The sequence below is a fragment of the Delphinus delphis genome, chromosome 20 (genome assembly GCF_949987515.2).
Source record: "Delphinus delphis chromosome 20, mDelDel1.2, whole genome shotgun sequence".
Classification (NCBI taxonomy): Eukaryota; Metazoa; Chordata; class Mammalia; order Artiodactyla; family Delphinidae; genus Delphinus; species Delphinus delphis.
The window spans coordinates 41,609,659-41,623,235 of record NC_082702.1 but is presented as its reverse complement, the minus strand read 5'-3'; the positions used below and the strand labels follow the sequence as shown (position 1 = coordinate 41,623,235).

At 45.1% G+C, this 13,577-nt stretch overlaps 1 protein-coding gene across 1 annotated transcript in view; it reads right to left on the bottom strand.

The window, feature by feature from the left end:
- The window catches only part of CDH1 (cadherin 1), a 78,526-nt gene that overhangs the window by 26,701 nt on the left and 38,248 nt on the right, over window positions 1-13,577 (bottom strand). Inside the window, exon 3 of the mRNA XM_059999971.1 lies at window positions 1,818-2,041. Within this exon, the coding sequence (XP_059855954.1) occupies window positions 1,818-2,041 (224 nt within the window). The remainder of the gene's footprint in view (window positions 1-1,817; window positions 2,042-13,577) is intronic.

The following is a 13,577-nucleotide window of genomic DNA, read 5'->3' as shown; positions in this document are numbered from 1 at the left end:
CCACCTACCGCTCAATATCCATTCTTTCTTATTTAAAATCAAAAGTCTCTCTTTCTCTCCCTCTGTCTCTCTCCCCATATATATATAAATTTTGTGTCCAACAATGTACCTAAGTAAAACTACATTTCCTGTACTACACTTGTAGCTAGGTGTGACCATGAAGCCAAGTTCCAACTAATGAGATGTAAGCAGAAACATTGCTTCAAAATTCCACAAAGCCTTCTTTAAAAGGTGGACAACTAAGTGATACATTTTTGGGCTTCCTCCCTTCCAACTTCCTACCATCCAGAGGAAAGGTATGATAAATGGCGATCCAGCAGCCATCTTGGATCATGAGGTATTGTTGAGGATGGGAGGCATATGCTGAGGATGATAGAACAGAAAGGAAAGAAAGAACCTAGCCTCCTGATGACTACAAGAGTCTCCATACTGGCCACAACTTACCACTCAATCGCCTTAACTTGAAAGAGAAATACTCTATTTTACATAAATCACTGTAATTTGTGCTTTTCTATAATACGTATTTGAACATAATCATGAAGGCAGATGGCAAAGGTGAAGAGGAAAAGTTGAAAAATCAACTTTGTTTACATCTGTGCATCATAAGAGGCTTCCATACACAGCTGCCCAGCAAGAACTTACCAGGCTGGACTTACATGAATGATGGAATTAATTGGAGACTTAAGTCAGGAAGCTATGTTAATTTAGTTCCCCACTTTTCTGGTCTGGCCAATTACACCAGGGAGAAAAATCAGATCTATCAGGACTATTAAATTCCTAGAATCTTAACAGTCTTCAGGGAGAAAGACAAGAGCCAGCCTGAAAGGCCTTGGCAGTTACAGTACTTCCACGCTCCCAACGCGATAGCGGGATACAACTAGAATGGCCCTCCAGAGAGACGTTTCAGTAGGCAGCACCATGGGAGCAGTTTAGAAACTGGCAAAGGCATTTGGCTTTGGTTAACAATTTCCCGAAACATTCTTGCCAAGAACCTGGGCAGACATGTATCCTTTCATTTGTGGCCAATGCACCCATCTGTCCACTCAATATTTACTGGGCTCCTGGTATGTGCCAGGCCCAAAGGCCAGGCACTGCAGATACAATGGGGAAGGATCTTGTGGAGATTACAGTCCAAACAGGCAAAAGCTTCCTGCTGATTCTTCCCCTTCTTTGCCAAGGCCCTCTCCACTAGAGACACGAAGAGCAAAATGACCAGAGAACTGAACTCGTGTTCACTGTTCCTCTGGGAAGGGAATGAGAAGAACAGTTAACAATTACTGAGTACTTATCATACACCTACCATAGTTCCAGCAACTCACATGTAATAATTCATGTAGTCATTATTATCCCCATTTTACTTATAAGGAAATTCAAGCACAGACAGATTAAATAATTCCCCCAAGTCTACTCGGGTAGTAAATAGAAGGGCTGGTACCCAATCCCAGACAGAATCCATGCCCTTACCCCCTATTCTACACTACCTGCAGAAATAAGGTAGTGTATCTTGCCATCCACCCAACAACAACAAAAAATCCACAGCAAGAACTAGTTCAGTTAGACCAATGGTTCTCAACTAGAGGCTATTTAGCACCCCTTCCCCACCCACCCCCAGGGGGCATTGGCAGTGTCTGGAGACAATTTTGGTTGTCACAACTGGCAGAGTGCTGCAAGCATCTAGCGGTTAAGACCAGGCATGCTGCTAAACATCACATAGTGCACAGGACACACCCACAGCAAGAAATTACCCAAGGCAGAGAAACCTGGATTAAGCAGCATACTAAAATAATAGTGAACTTCTAAGAAACACTCCAACGTACATGATGATGGTGGTGGTGATGGTGGTGCACTACTGCCTTCAGGGTCACTTTGGTGGAGAGCTTCCTGCGGGTGGAGTCCCAGGCATGGACAAGAAAACTCATCTCTGGATGATGAAGGTGTAAAGGCCGTTTGACTGTAACAACGCCATCTGTGCCCACTTTGAATCGGGTGTCATCAGAAACATAGACTGTCTTTGGTAGACCGGTGCATCCTTCAAAACTCACTGCAGGGTATAAATCACAGTGATTAGGAAACTGAGGAGATTAAAGAGCATTCCTTCACTAGAAATCGAACTTCATTCACCCACCAAAAGCCTGACTCACACAAAACAGGCACAAGTAAAACATACCATAGTCTGATGACAGAACAGCAAAGATATCAAAGTAGTGGAAGCCATCATTATGTCCTTCACAATTACAGGGCGACTTAATTGTGGTCCGATTCTTTTCTCATCTACCTGGAGACTGAAAACAGTAAGCTGTCTAGAAAGTAACTTCTGGGCTTCCCTGGTGGCGCAGTGGTTAAGAATTTGCCTGCCAATGTAGGGAACACGGGTTCGAGCCCTGGTCTGGGAAGATCCCACATGCCGCGGAGCAACTAAGCCCGTGAGGCACAACTACTGAGCCTGCGCGTCTAGAGCCTATGCTCTGCAACAAGAGAAGCCACTACAATGAGAAGCCCGGGCACCGCGATGAAGAGTAGCCCCCGCTCGCCGCTCGCCGCAACTAGAGAAAGCCCGCGCACAGAAACGAAAACTCAACACAGCCAAAAATAAATAAATAAATTTATTAAACAAAAAAAAAAAAGACTCCACCTTTAAAAAAAAAAGAAAAGAAAAGAAAGTAACTTCTCCTTTTCAATAACAAAAAAGGGCCTCTCCTTCAGATGGCTCTTGATGATATGAAAAATAACTGAGATAGAATATCTACCGAGTCCAAAAGTTTGAGACCTAGGTACGGTGAGATGCTGTGGATTAACTACATTTAAATAAACAGTTTACATTTCAGTAAACAGTGGCAGATAATAAGAGGGAGGCATCACAGCTACATGGTTAAGGGTGAGGACTTAGGCAAATTTTTTAACTTCTCTGAGCCTCAGTTCCTTCATCTTCAAAATGAGGGTAATTATGGTACTTACCCTCCCGCCCCCAAACATGGTCTTATTTTCCCTGGCAAGGGTGGGGCTCAAGTCCCAGCTCTGCTTATTAGCTCTGTGACCTTGGGCAAGTCATTGAATCTCTCCATGCCTCAGTCTACCCATCTGTAGAATGAAGTCATCGATAGCAACTACCTACTAGGCTTGTTTTAAGATACATAGAACATGGGGGTTCCCTGGCAATCCAGTGGTTAGGACTCCACACACGTGACGTGGCCAAAAAAAAGGAAAAAAAAAAGATACACAGAACAGTGCCTGGCACATAATAGACACTATTAAATAAAAATTTTAAAACAAACGTAGCTTTGGCTAATCATTTATTCAATTTTCCACAAAAGACATAGATAATTGTGATATTCATTAAGTACTGATTATATGCTTATTTTCCGAGGCATTGAGAGGTAATGCCTGCTTGCAATCTGAGGCCCAGTGGAGAAACTCATCACTGTCAGTTAAGGGAGACAATGAAGATTTCATAGGAAAGTCTTCTTCTACCTGAACATACAACACAGCAAGACAAATGCAAAAGACAGAAGAGAACTACTTGGGTGGGGGAACTTAGGATCAGTGGCTTAGAGACAAAACTATTTAAAGTTTTATAGTTATTAAAGTATTAAAACTTTAAAAGTATTAATACCCAATGCTGGAGAAGCTGTGGTGAAAAGTGTCTGCACTAAACATCAGAGTCCTAAAAGACTCATTCGTTCAACAGGCTTCCATCAAACTATTTGTCAGAAACTGTGCTGGGCTCTAAGGATGAAAAAAATTCTGTGAACAAATAGACAAGGCACCTGCTCCCCTTGAGCTTACACTGTTGTGGAAGAGATGGACATGTAACAAAACCAAATCTCAGGTAGTGACAAATGCTAGATATAAAGGAATTAAAGAAGGTGATACAAGAGTGACAGGGGAAGAGGAAGGTGTGAGGAGGGTGTAACTTATACTGGATGGTGAGGGCTGGCCTCTGTGAAGTTGGAGGCGTCTTAGTTGAGACCTAAGGAGCCAGCCTTGCAGAAACCTGGCTCAAGGGCCTTTCAGGCAGAAGGAACAGTTGATAAAACAGTTCTTTCTGGGAAACTCTCAAGTTGGCCTGTTCTCCTCCCTTTCAAATAATCGCCCCCTCATTCTTCCAGTGGGCGTTCGATTTTGTCCAAGAGATCTTTTACAAAAATTCCTACTTTTGTGCCAATTTTGCACGGCTAGACACCTTAAAATGCGTAAGGATCAGGTCTCTGCCAGAAAGCCCTAAAGCCAGTTATGATGTCTAGACTGCAGTTTTCATTTCTTCCACTAGGGGACACCCTTGCAAACTTTTCTGAAACCGACAGCCCCACCCTTGCCAGCGAAAGTAAGACCATGTTTGGGGGCCGGAGGGGATATGTACCATGATTATCCCCAATTTGAAGATGAAGAAACTGAGGCTTGTGGGATCTTAGTTCCCCGACCAGGGATTGAACCCGGGCCCTCAGCAGTGAGAACGCAGAGTCTTAACCACTGGACCACCAGGGAATTCCCTTGCCATGTTCTTACTGAGTGGCCTTAAGCAAAATGCTTAACCTCTCTGGGCCTCAGTTTTCTCTACTGGATCCTGAAGGATTCCACCACTGAGTGAGCCCACCTCTTCCGGGTTTTGTGAGGATTAACCAAGACAGTGAATGTGATCACATTTTGAAAGTGAAAGAACAAAGCAAGTGGAAGGGGATGAGGATGATTTCTGTGCATTTGAGTAGACAAGCTAGAGGACAAGCATTTGCTAAATGAACAGATGAACCAAAAAATGACAACAGAAGCAAGAAGAAACACAAAATCCTTAAAGGATGGGCAGATACTACCCTTTAAATCTAAAACAGGAATTTCTTTTCAAACTAGCAAAACAAAATGTTTTTCCAATAACCTTCCCCCAACCCCACCCCAGCAGAAGTAATGGGGGCACCGGACTGTGTTGGGGGCTTGTCATATTAGCAGGTAACAAGAGCTGCCCTCATTTTTCACACTGAATTCCTTTTCCCAGCCAGCCCAAATCTGGGCAGTTGGGACAAGCATGATTGGACTTGCCAAGGGTGGTGGCCTGAAAAAATGAAAATGGTTTTGCAAATAACTTAATGCAAGGCTCTTAACCTGCTCTGGGGCATCTCGTCTGAATGGTGGTTAAGCTCCGCCCTTTGAGAAGTGACAGAAGTAGTGTGCCCATGACAGGCAGGCTCAACCTGAATTTCCAGGTGCTCATTATCTTTCTGTGCAACCTGAGCCTCTGGGCTGACAAACTAGAAATTATAGGAAAGACCAAGGGGATCTCCAGCTCCGGGAAGGCTCTGGGAAGCTTGCTTTCAACCCTGGCAAGGGCTAGGCAGCATCTCAGGGTACGGTGAACACTAATGCCAGCATGTAGGAGGAAACAAGAATGGCGAACTGTAGAAACCAGAGGATCAGTACATGGGAATTAGGTATATTTGAACATTTCTACAATAAAAAGTTAAACAAAAATAAAGCTAGCAAAGGATGAAGTATTCTTTAAGTCAGCTTGTCCTTTCCTAAACTTGTTATTTGGTCACTTGGTTTAGAAACCTAATCCCAGTGACGAGAGCCAAGAACCCAATGGCCATCTCTAAACGGGAAGATCTTTTCAACCCCATATCATCATTATCACCATCAAAAACTACACATTCAACTAACAGCTTCAACTACCTTCTATTCACTATTTTCTTAATATTTAAACAAGTGACAACACTATGTGTCAGGCTCTCTTCTAAGCACTTTACAAATATTAACTCGTGTAATCCCAGAACACTTCAAGGTTGCTACCAGCAGCATCCCCTTTTTAGAGATGCAGAGACTGAGGCAGCTAGTTAAGTGGCAGAACGAGGATTGGGACCCAGGCAGTCTGAGAGTTCATGTGCCTAACCATTCTTCCTCGTGCCTGTCTCTACAAGCCAGACCCTTGCCCTATGCTCTTTAAATCCAGTTTTCAGATTGAATCCCCCGCCCGCAGTCACCCTTAGGTATAGGCATCACCATCCCTATTTTCTTTGCCCTGAATTAAAGGTTAGTGGGAGGAGGGGCCGGGCTGTCGGATCCCAGAGTGAGTGTTCCTCACCACTGTTCCCATATGCAAAATGGGGATGGAATACTTATTATGGAGAAACAAAAATGAAAAAAGACATTCTAGAACAGCAGGAATTCTACACAGCAGGAGGTTAGCAGTAATTTGAGTGGAGGTGGAGGGAAGATTGAAAAAAGTACGATTGGAGGCAGTTTTTTGAAACGTGCTTTCCTTAAATGTTTTTGTATTATGTGGTGTTTTACAATTACAGTAAATAACTTTTTAAAACGACAAAAGTTAAGCGACTTAAAAAGTATCTTTAACGCACTGTGACTCTTTTATGTAGCTTTAATCTACTACTTCTTCACTCTGCAAGAGATGACTGAAGTTCAAAGAAAAATTAACTCCAAGTCCACGAAAAGCTCTTTGGTCCTGGGGCAGGCTCTGAGCGCTCAGCAACATTCTTTGCTTGGAATTGCCATTGTGCCACGAACAGTCCTGCTTGAAGGATCCCGTTTCTTCTCCCACCCCCACCCAGCTGGAATGTGAGTGGGTAGGATCAAGACAGTCTCCTAAGCCTCCATATATTTCAGGGAGATAGAAGGACGGGGCCTGCTATCAAAGCCAGCTAACCATAGTTGAGTTATCTGGTAATGAGTGGGATAACCCAGTCTCTTAGAAGCAACTACTTGAAAGTAGTGTTTTCCCCACACCACACACAAAGGGGTACCTTATGGCTTGTCTCCCACTCCTCAGAAGGCATTTCCCATAGCTAACACCAAAGAAAACTGCATTTACCTTTGTTTCAAGGACCGTTGGACCTCAGCGTTGGAAGAGAAAATTACACACACAACCTCGAGGGCAAGATCAGAGAGCCTTCTGAGGCTCCTGGAGGTCCCGGGGCCACACTGCCATTGTGTACCCCCAAATCAAGGGCTTTGATTTCTAACTTAAATACTCAAGATAAAGGACAAGAAGTCTAAGTTGATGGATGAAAGGCACCCTGAGGAGACAGACGTGTGTCATCTAGCTGGGCAGGAGTCCCTTCTCGCCAGTAAGCAGCAGTGTTTGTAACTCCAGCCACAAAGCCACAGTTCTCCACGGGTACCACCTCCTAGAGAATTTCTTTCTAGGTTCCATTTTCTTTGATGGCACTGGACGATTTTAGAATGTCTCCCTTTGGTGGCTGTCCACAAATTTACTAACCATTCCAAGTTTAATGGGCACCCACGCTCAGCAGAAAAATAACTTTATGTTTAAAAAATGGGAGGGAAAGGATGATGAGGTCTCCCGTTTGTCCACACTCGGGGGATGTTGAAGAGATTCAAGTTGCACTAGGAAGACTATCTTCTTAGCCCTGATAAGTCTCCAGTTATGTGTGTCCATTTGCTACTGAGAATTATGGACAGTAACACAACCTGACAGCCTGACTAGACATAGCGGCGGCCCTGGGGGGTAGACTCCAGCAGCCCTAGCTTCTAAACGAGGAAGCAGTCTCAGAAGCCTCAGTGAAGAGACTTGGCCAAGCCACACAGCTATGAAGTGGCAAAGCCTGTGGTCTGATGCCCCATCAGGACTTAACCACCAGGCAGCCTGGCTCTTGGTTTGATAAACCATTTGCGAGACTAGTTGCTAGCTGAGTGGCCACAGGGAAGTTAGTTTACACAACAGAATGGGACAGGTGGAGAGTAACCAGAATAAAAATAGCCAAGTTTCCCTGACCCCATCTTCCCCTGACACACACTCACTCCCTCCCTCTCTCTCTGAATGAATGCGGCACCTTGGAAATCCAGTTCCAGGGCCTCAGAAAAACGTAAGGACAGTCAGACAGCCAAGCAAAGGAGGAAGTTTTAAACTTTAGATTCAAGAATGTTCCCCCTTAGGCCACCACGTTACATAAGCTGAAATAAATCAGAGTTCCACTGATCAGCCAACTTAACTCCCAGACACTTCTGGGGAAGTTGAGCAGCTCAGAATATCACATTGTGCAAGCACAGCTTGCAGGTGTGTCCACAGAGCCTGTGCACTGTGCTCCCAGGGCATCCTCAGCTGGGCACCCGCACCCCACCAAATTGCCCTTGTAGACCGGCAGCTCCCATGGGATCCCAGGGATGAGAAGTTTACTTTCATGAAGCTTATTGAGTTCTTTCTCCCAGCCTCCCAGCATGTCCTTGCCCAGAACAAATTATAAGTGGGCTACATCTTCATTTAACTCACACCCTAAAAACAGATGTCAACAACGGGCGCTGCCTGGGTGGGACGCAAGGACCAAAGTCTCCTCCACTTCTGTTTCCATCAAAACAGACTGGGGTGGGGCTTCCCTGGGGGCACAGTGGTTAAGAATCTGCCTGCCAATGCAGGGGACACGGGTTCCGGTTCGAGCCCTGTTCCGGGAAGATCCCACATGCCACAGAGCAACTAAGCCCGTGCGCCACACTACTGAGCCTGCGTTCTAGAGCCTGCGTGCCACAACTACTGAGCCCACACGCCACAACAAATGAAGCCCGCGTGCCTAGAGCCCGTGCTCCACAACAAGAGAAGCCACCACAATGAGAAGCCCACACACTGCAACGAAGAGTAGCCCCCGCTCACCACAACTAGAGAAAGCCACGCGCAGCAACGAAGACCCAACGCAGCCAAAAATAATAAATAAATAAAAATAACTAAATTAAAAAACACTGGGGTGGGGCTTCCCTGGTGGCGCAGTGATTGGGAGCCCGCCTGCCGATGCAGGGGACACGGGTTCATGCCCCGGTCCGGGAAGATCCCACATGCCGCGGAGCGGCTGGGCCCGTGAGCCGTGGCCGCTGAGCCTGCGCGTCCGGAACCTGTGCTCTGCAACAGGAGAGGCCACAACAGTGAGAGGCCCGCATACAGCAAAAAAAAAAACCCAAAAAAACAGAAAAAAACACTGTGGTGGAGAGGGGGGCATCAGTGCGCGGAGAAAACAGTGAGGTTGCAGATGAAGGACAAATTAGCCCAGGCCCCTGCAAGGGGGAGCCCACAGGATGAAGGGGTGATCTTCCCCCTTTGTCTTAAGGTTACTCATGCTGCCTGGGTCGCTGCGGCAGCGCCTGTTTGCTCCCAGATCGTGTTTCTGCTTGGGCTAGCACTGTTTTAGTTCTCAGACAGCAAACACCATGGATGTCGATCGTAATCAGCCCCATGAAAAATGTCATAAATGGCACTTCCACAGTTGGTTAACAGCCAGTGCAAATACTTTTATGGTTTTACGTCTGTGTGAACGGGGTCATACTGAGTTAAGGTCACATCCCAGCTTCGCTTCTTAGGTGCCACTGTAGGCAAGTTACTTTGACTTCCCTTGAGCATCATTTTCCCCATTCTGTAAAAGGAGACATCCTCATTTCCTTCAAGGGACTGATTCGAGGATTCTTTCTTCAACAAATATTTACAGAGCCCTTACTCATTGCCAAGAATCATTCTAAGGCCTGGGAAATACAGCAGTGAACAAAGCACAGTTCTGCCCTCGTGGGGCTTACATTCCAATGGGGAAGAGATAATGAACAAATAAATTATTAAGTGTCAGGGACTTCCCTGGTGGTCCAGTGGTTAAGACTCCACACTTCCAGTGCAAGGGGTGCGGGTTCGATCCCTGGTTGGGGAAGTAAGATCCCACATGCCCTGTGGCACAGCCAAAAAAAAAAAAAAAAAATTATTAAGTGTCAGTAATGAAAAGTGTTAACAGAGAAAAATAAGCAGGTAAGGGGGTTCCAAGGCTCTGTGCAGCAGCAGGGCTGGAGGGGGCAATTTAATAAAGGGCATTTAGGGAAGGCCTCAAAAAGAGGCATTTGAAGAGACGGTCCCAGCTTCTGGCTGCGTGCCAGAGCAAGGGACTGAGCCACATGGCAGCGTGGGGCAGCAAGGAGCAGAGTGCCGTGGCCTGCTCGGCACCGCACACCCTCTCGTGCTGGGCCCCATTCTGGTGCTGAAGACCCAGGCGTGAACACAACAGGTAGTGATCCCTGCACTCCTGGGGCTCACATTCTAGTGGAATGAGAGTAACACCAGCATGTGGGTCCCACTCAGGCCTGGGAGGGGTGCAGGCTCCTGTCCTTCCAGTCTAGAAGGGCTAGAGGGTCTCCCCAGTCCCCTTCCCCTCTTTCAGATCAAGGCCAGAAAAGAGTTCAGTTTTAAATCCTTTGCCTCTCCAGGCCTCTCCTGGATGGTTCAGAAATGAGCCCACTGATAAAACCTCACTCTGTTTAATCTCAATATTCCTGCCTCGGTGGGGGTCTGGTGGCTCCGCTGGAGAAGAAGGGGCGGCTTCTCTGCTCAAGTCCGAGACCAAAGGCTTGGCTTCAGTTTTCCAGAGTGGAGGCTAACTGCCAAGGAGCCTCACCTCCATTCACTTAAAAAAGGGAGGCAGGGGAAGCAAGTGAATACCACCACCTGCCTGCTGCAGAGGTGGACAGGGACCTCTTCACCGTCACAGGGAGCGAAGCTGGTTTGGTTTCATCAAAAAGAACAAGAAGCCCTCTGGCTTACACACTAAATTGGAAGAGTTTTATTATCCCTGCGCTGTGTGTTAAATACACAAACACCCCACCCACCTGAATAAAGGTGATAATTGATCATTCCCACCGACTGCAACCCAGCAAACATTCCTGTGGCCAGGTTGGGCAACTCCAGGAACTGTTTGCTTATTGATTAGAAAGAAAAGCCTCCCTTCCACACCACAGATACTGCCCATTTTTCCTTTCTGGTGAGTTCCCCAAGGCCAGGGAGGGCCCTTCTCCCTCCCCCTCCTGCTGGCCCCTCACTTCAGGACTGGGTCCTAGGCCCCAGTGCACCAGAAAGGGCTCTCCAGGTTTCGGTTGTCCACTTGTGAAATAAAGCACTTTGACCAAAATACCTCTAACCTCATCTCCATCCAGGGTCTAGTGTAATGTGCCCTGCCCTGCACAGAGACTCTCCTGGGGAGCTTTTTAAAAATAACCAGGCCTGGGCCATGCCCCAGGCTAACAGTTCTCCAAGGCTGGCAAAGCCCCAGCATGGGTATGTTTTAAACCTTCCCCCAGGCGCTTGGAGCACCCAGTGGGTGGAGAATGATCCTACAAAGGCTTCCCTAGGAGAGGCAAGAGGCAAAATAACTTATCATAACAACCAATGAGGGAAGTATCACTCCCTCGGGTTTATCAGTAAAGTCTCAGAGATATTAAGTGACTCTCTCAAGGTCACACGGCAATGACCGGCAGATCTGGCTGGTCCGAAGACCCACAGTCGGAACCCCTGCATTGTCCTGATTCTCCTCGGCCTGGTCTGGTCTTATGGGTTTCAAGGCCTCTTTCTTTCCCCACCTGTCTCTCTTACAGTAGGATGCAAGCACACTCAGTGATTTCGCTTCCATTTACTGTGGGCTGTTGGATGCTAACGTGATAGGAAAAAACACACTCATCACATTCCTTAGTCACTTCTTATCAGGGTGCTTTTGTTACCCACATCTTTTTTTCCCCCAAATCTTAGTCTTTTGTTTCGAATTTCAAAAGCAGTACCTTGCATATATTAGAGGGAAAAAAGTGACAAAACACAGATGACATAGCATTATTCATTACAGCCAAAGAGTGGAAACAAACCGAATGTCCAACTGAAGAACAAACAAAATGTGGTATATCCATACAACAGAATATTACTCTGCAATAAAAAGAAATTAATTACTGCTACAAGTTGCACCACGGATGAACGTTGAAAACATTATGCTAAGAGAAAGAAGCCAGTCACAAAAGACCACGTACTGTATGGTTCAATTTATATGAAATATCCAGGATAGACAAATCTATGACTGAAAAATAGATTCTTGGTTGCCTAGGGCTGGGGGGTGGGAAGGGGGAGAGCCAGGGGGTGGCAGGTAAGGGCAAGGGATCTCTTTCTGGTATGATTAAAATGTTCTAAAATTGTTTGTGGTAGCACAACTCTGTGAATATATCGAAAAGCCATTGAACCCTACACTTATTTTTATTTATTTATTTATTATTATTTTTAATGAGGATGCAGCCCGGCAACAAGTGGCACCAAGAAGCATTCTTTTTTTTTTCCTTTTTTCTTTTGTTTTGGCATCTCATTTTATTTATTTTTATTTTTTTATACAGCAGGTTCTTATTAGTTATCTATTTCATACATATTAGTGTATATATGCCAATCCCAATCTCCCAATTCATCACACCACCACCACCCCACACTGCCTTCCCCCCTTGGTGTCCATACATTTGTTCTCTACATCTGTGTCTCTATTTCTGCCTTGCAAACTGGTTCATCTGTACCATTTTTCTAGATTCCACATATATGCGTTAATATATGGTATTTGTTTTTCTCTTTCTGACTTAACTTTACTCTGTATGACAGTCTCTAGGTCCATCCACGTGTCTACAAATGACCCAATTTCATTCCTTTTTATAGCTGAGTAATATTCCATTGTATATATGTACCACATCTTCTTTATTCATTCATCTGTCGATGGGCAATTAGGTTGCTTCCATGACCTGGCTATTGTAAATAGTGCTGCAGTTAACACTGGCGTGCACGTGTCTTTTTGAATTATGGTTTTCTCTGGGTATATGCCCAGTAGTGGGATTGCTGGGTCATATGGTAGTTCTATTTTTAGTTTTTTAAGGAACCTCCATACTGCTCTCCATAGTGGCTGTATCAATTTACGTTCCCACCAACAGTGCAAGAGGGTTCCCTTTTCTCCACACCCTCTCCAGCATTTGTTGCTTGTAGATTTTCTGATGATGCCCATTCTAACTGGTGTGAGGTGATACCTCATTGCAGTTTTGATTTCCATTTCTCTAATAATTAGGGATGTTGAGCAGCTTTTCATGTGCCTCTTGGCCATCTGTATGTCTTCTTTGGAGAAATGTCTATTCAGGTCTTCTGCTCATTTTTTGATTGGGTTGTTTTTTAAATACTGAGCTGCATGAGCTGTTTATATATTTTGGAGATTAATCCTTTGTCTGTTGATTCGTTTGCAAATGTTTTCTCCCATTCTGAGGGTTGTCTTTTTGTCTTGCTTATAGTTTCTTTTGCTGTGCAAAAGCTTTTAAGTTTCATTAAGTCCCATTTGTTTATTTTTGTTTTATTTCCATCACTCTAGGAGGTGGGTCAAAAAAGATCTTGCTGCGATTTATGTCAAAGAGTGTTCTTCCTATGTTTTCCTCTAGCAGTTTTATAGTGTCCAGTCTTACATTTAGGTCTTGAATCTATTTTGAGTTTTTTTTGTGTGCGTGGTATTAGGGAGTGTTCTAATTTCATTCTTTTCCATGTAGCTGTCCAGTTTTCCCAGCACCACTTATTGAAGAGACTGTCTTTTCTCCACTGTATATCCTTGCCTCCTTTGTCATAGGTTAGTTGACCATAGGTGTATGGGTTTATCTCTGGGCTTTCTATCCTTTTCCATTGATCTATATTTCTGTTTTTGTGCCAGTACCATATTGTCTTGATTACTGTAGCTTTGTAGTATAGTCTGAAGTCAGGGAGTCTGATTCCTCCAGCTCTGTTTTTTTTCCCTCAAGATTGCTTTGGCTGAATCCTACACTTTAAATGGGTATAA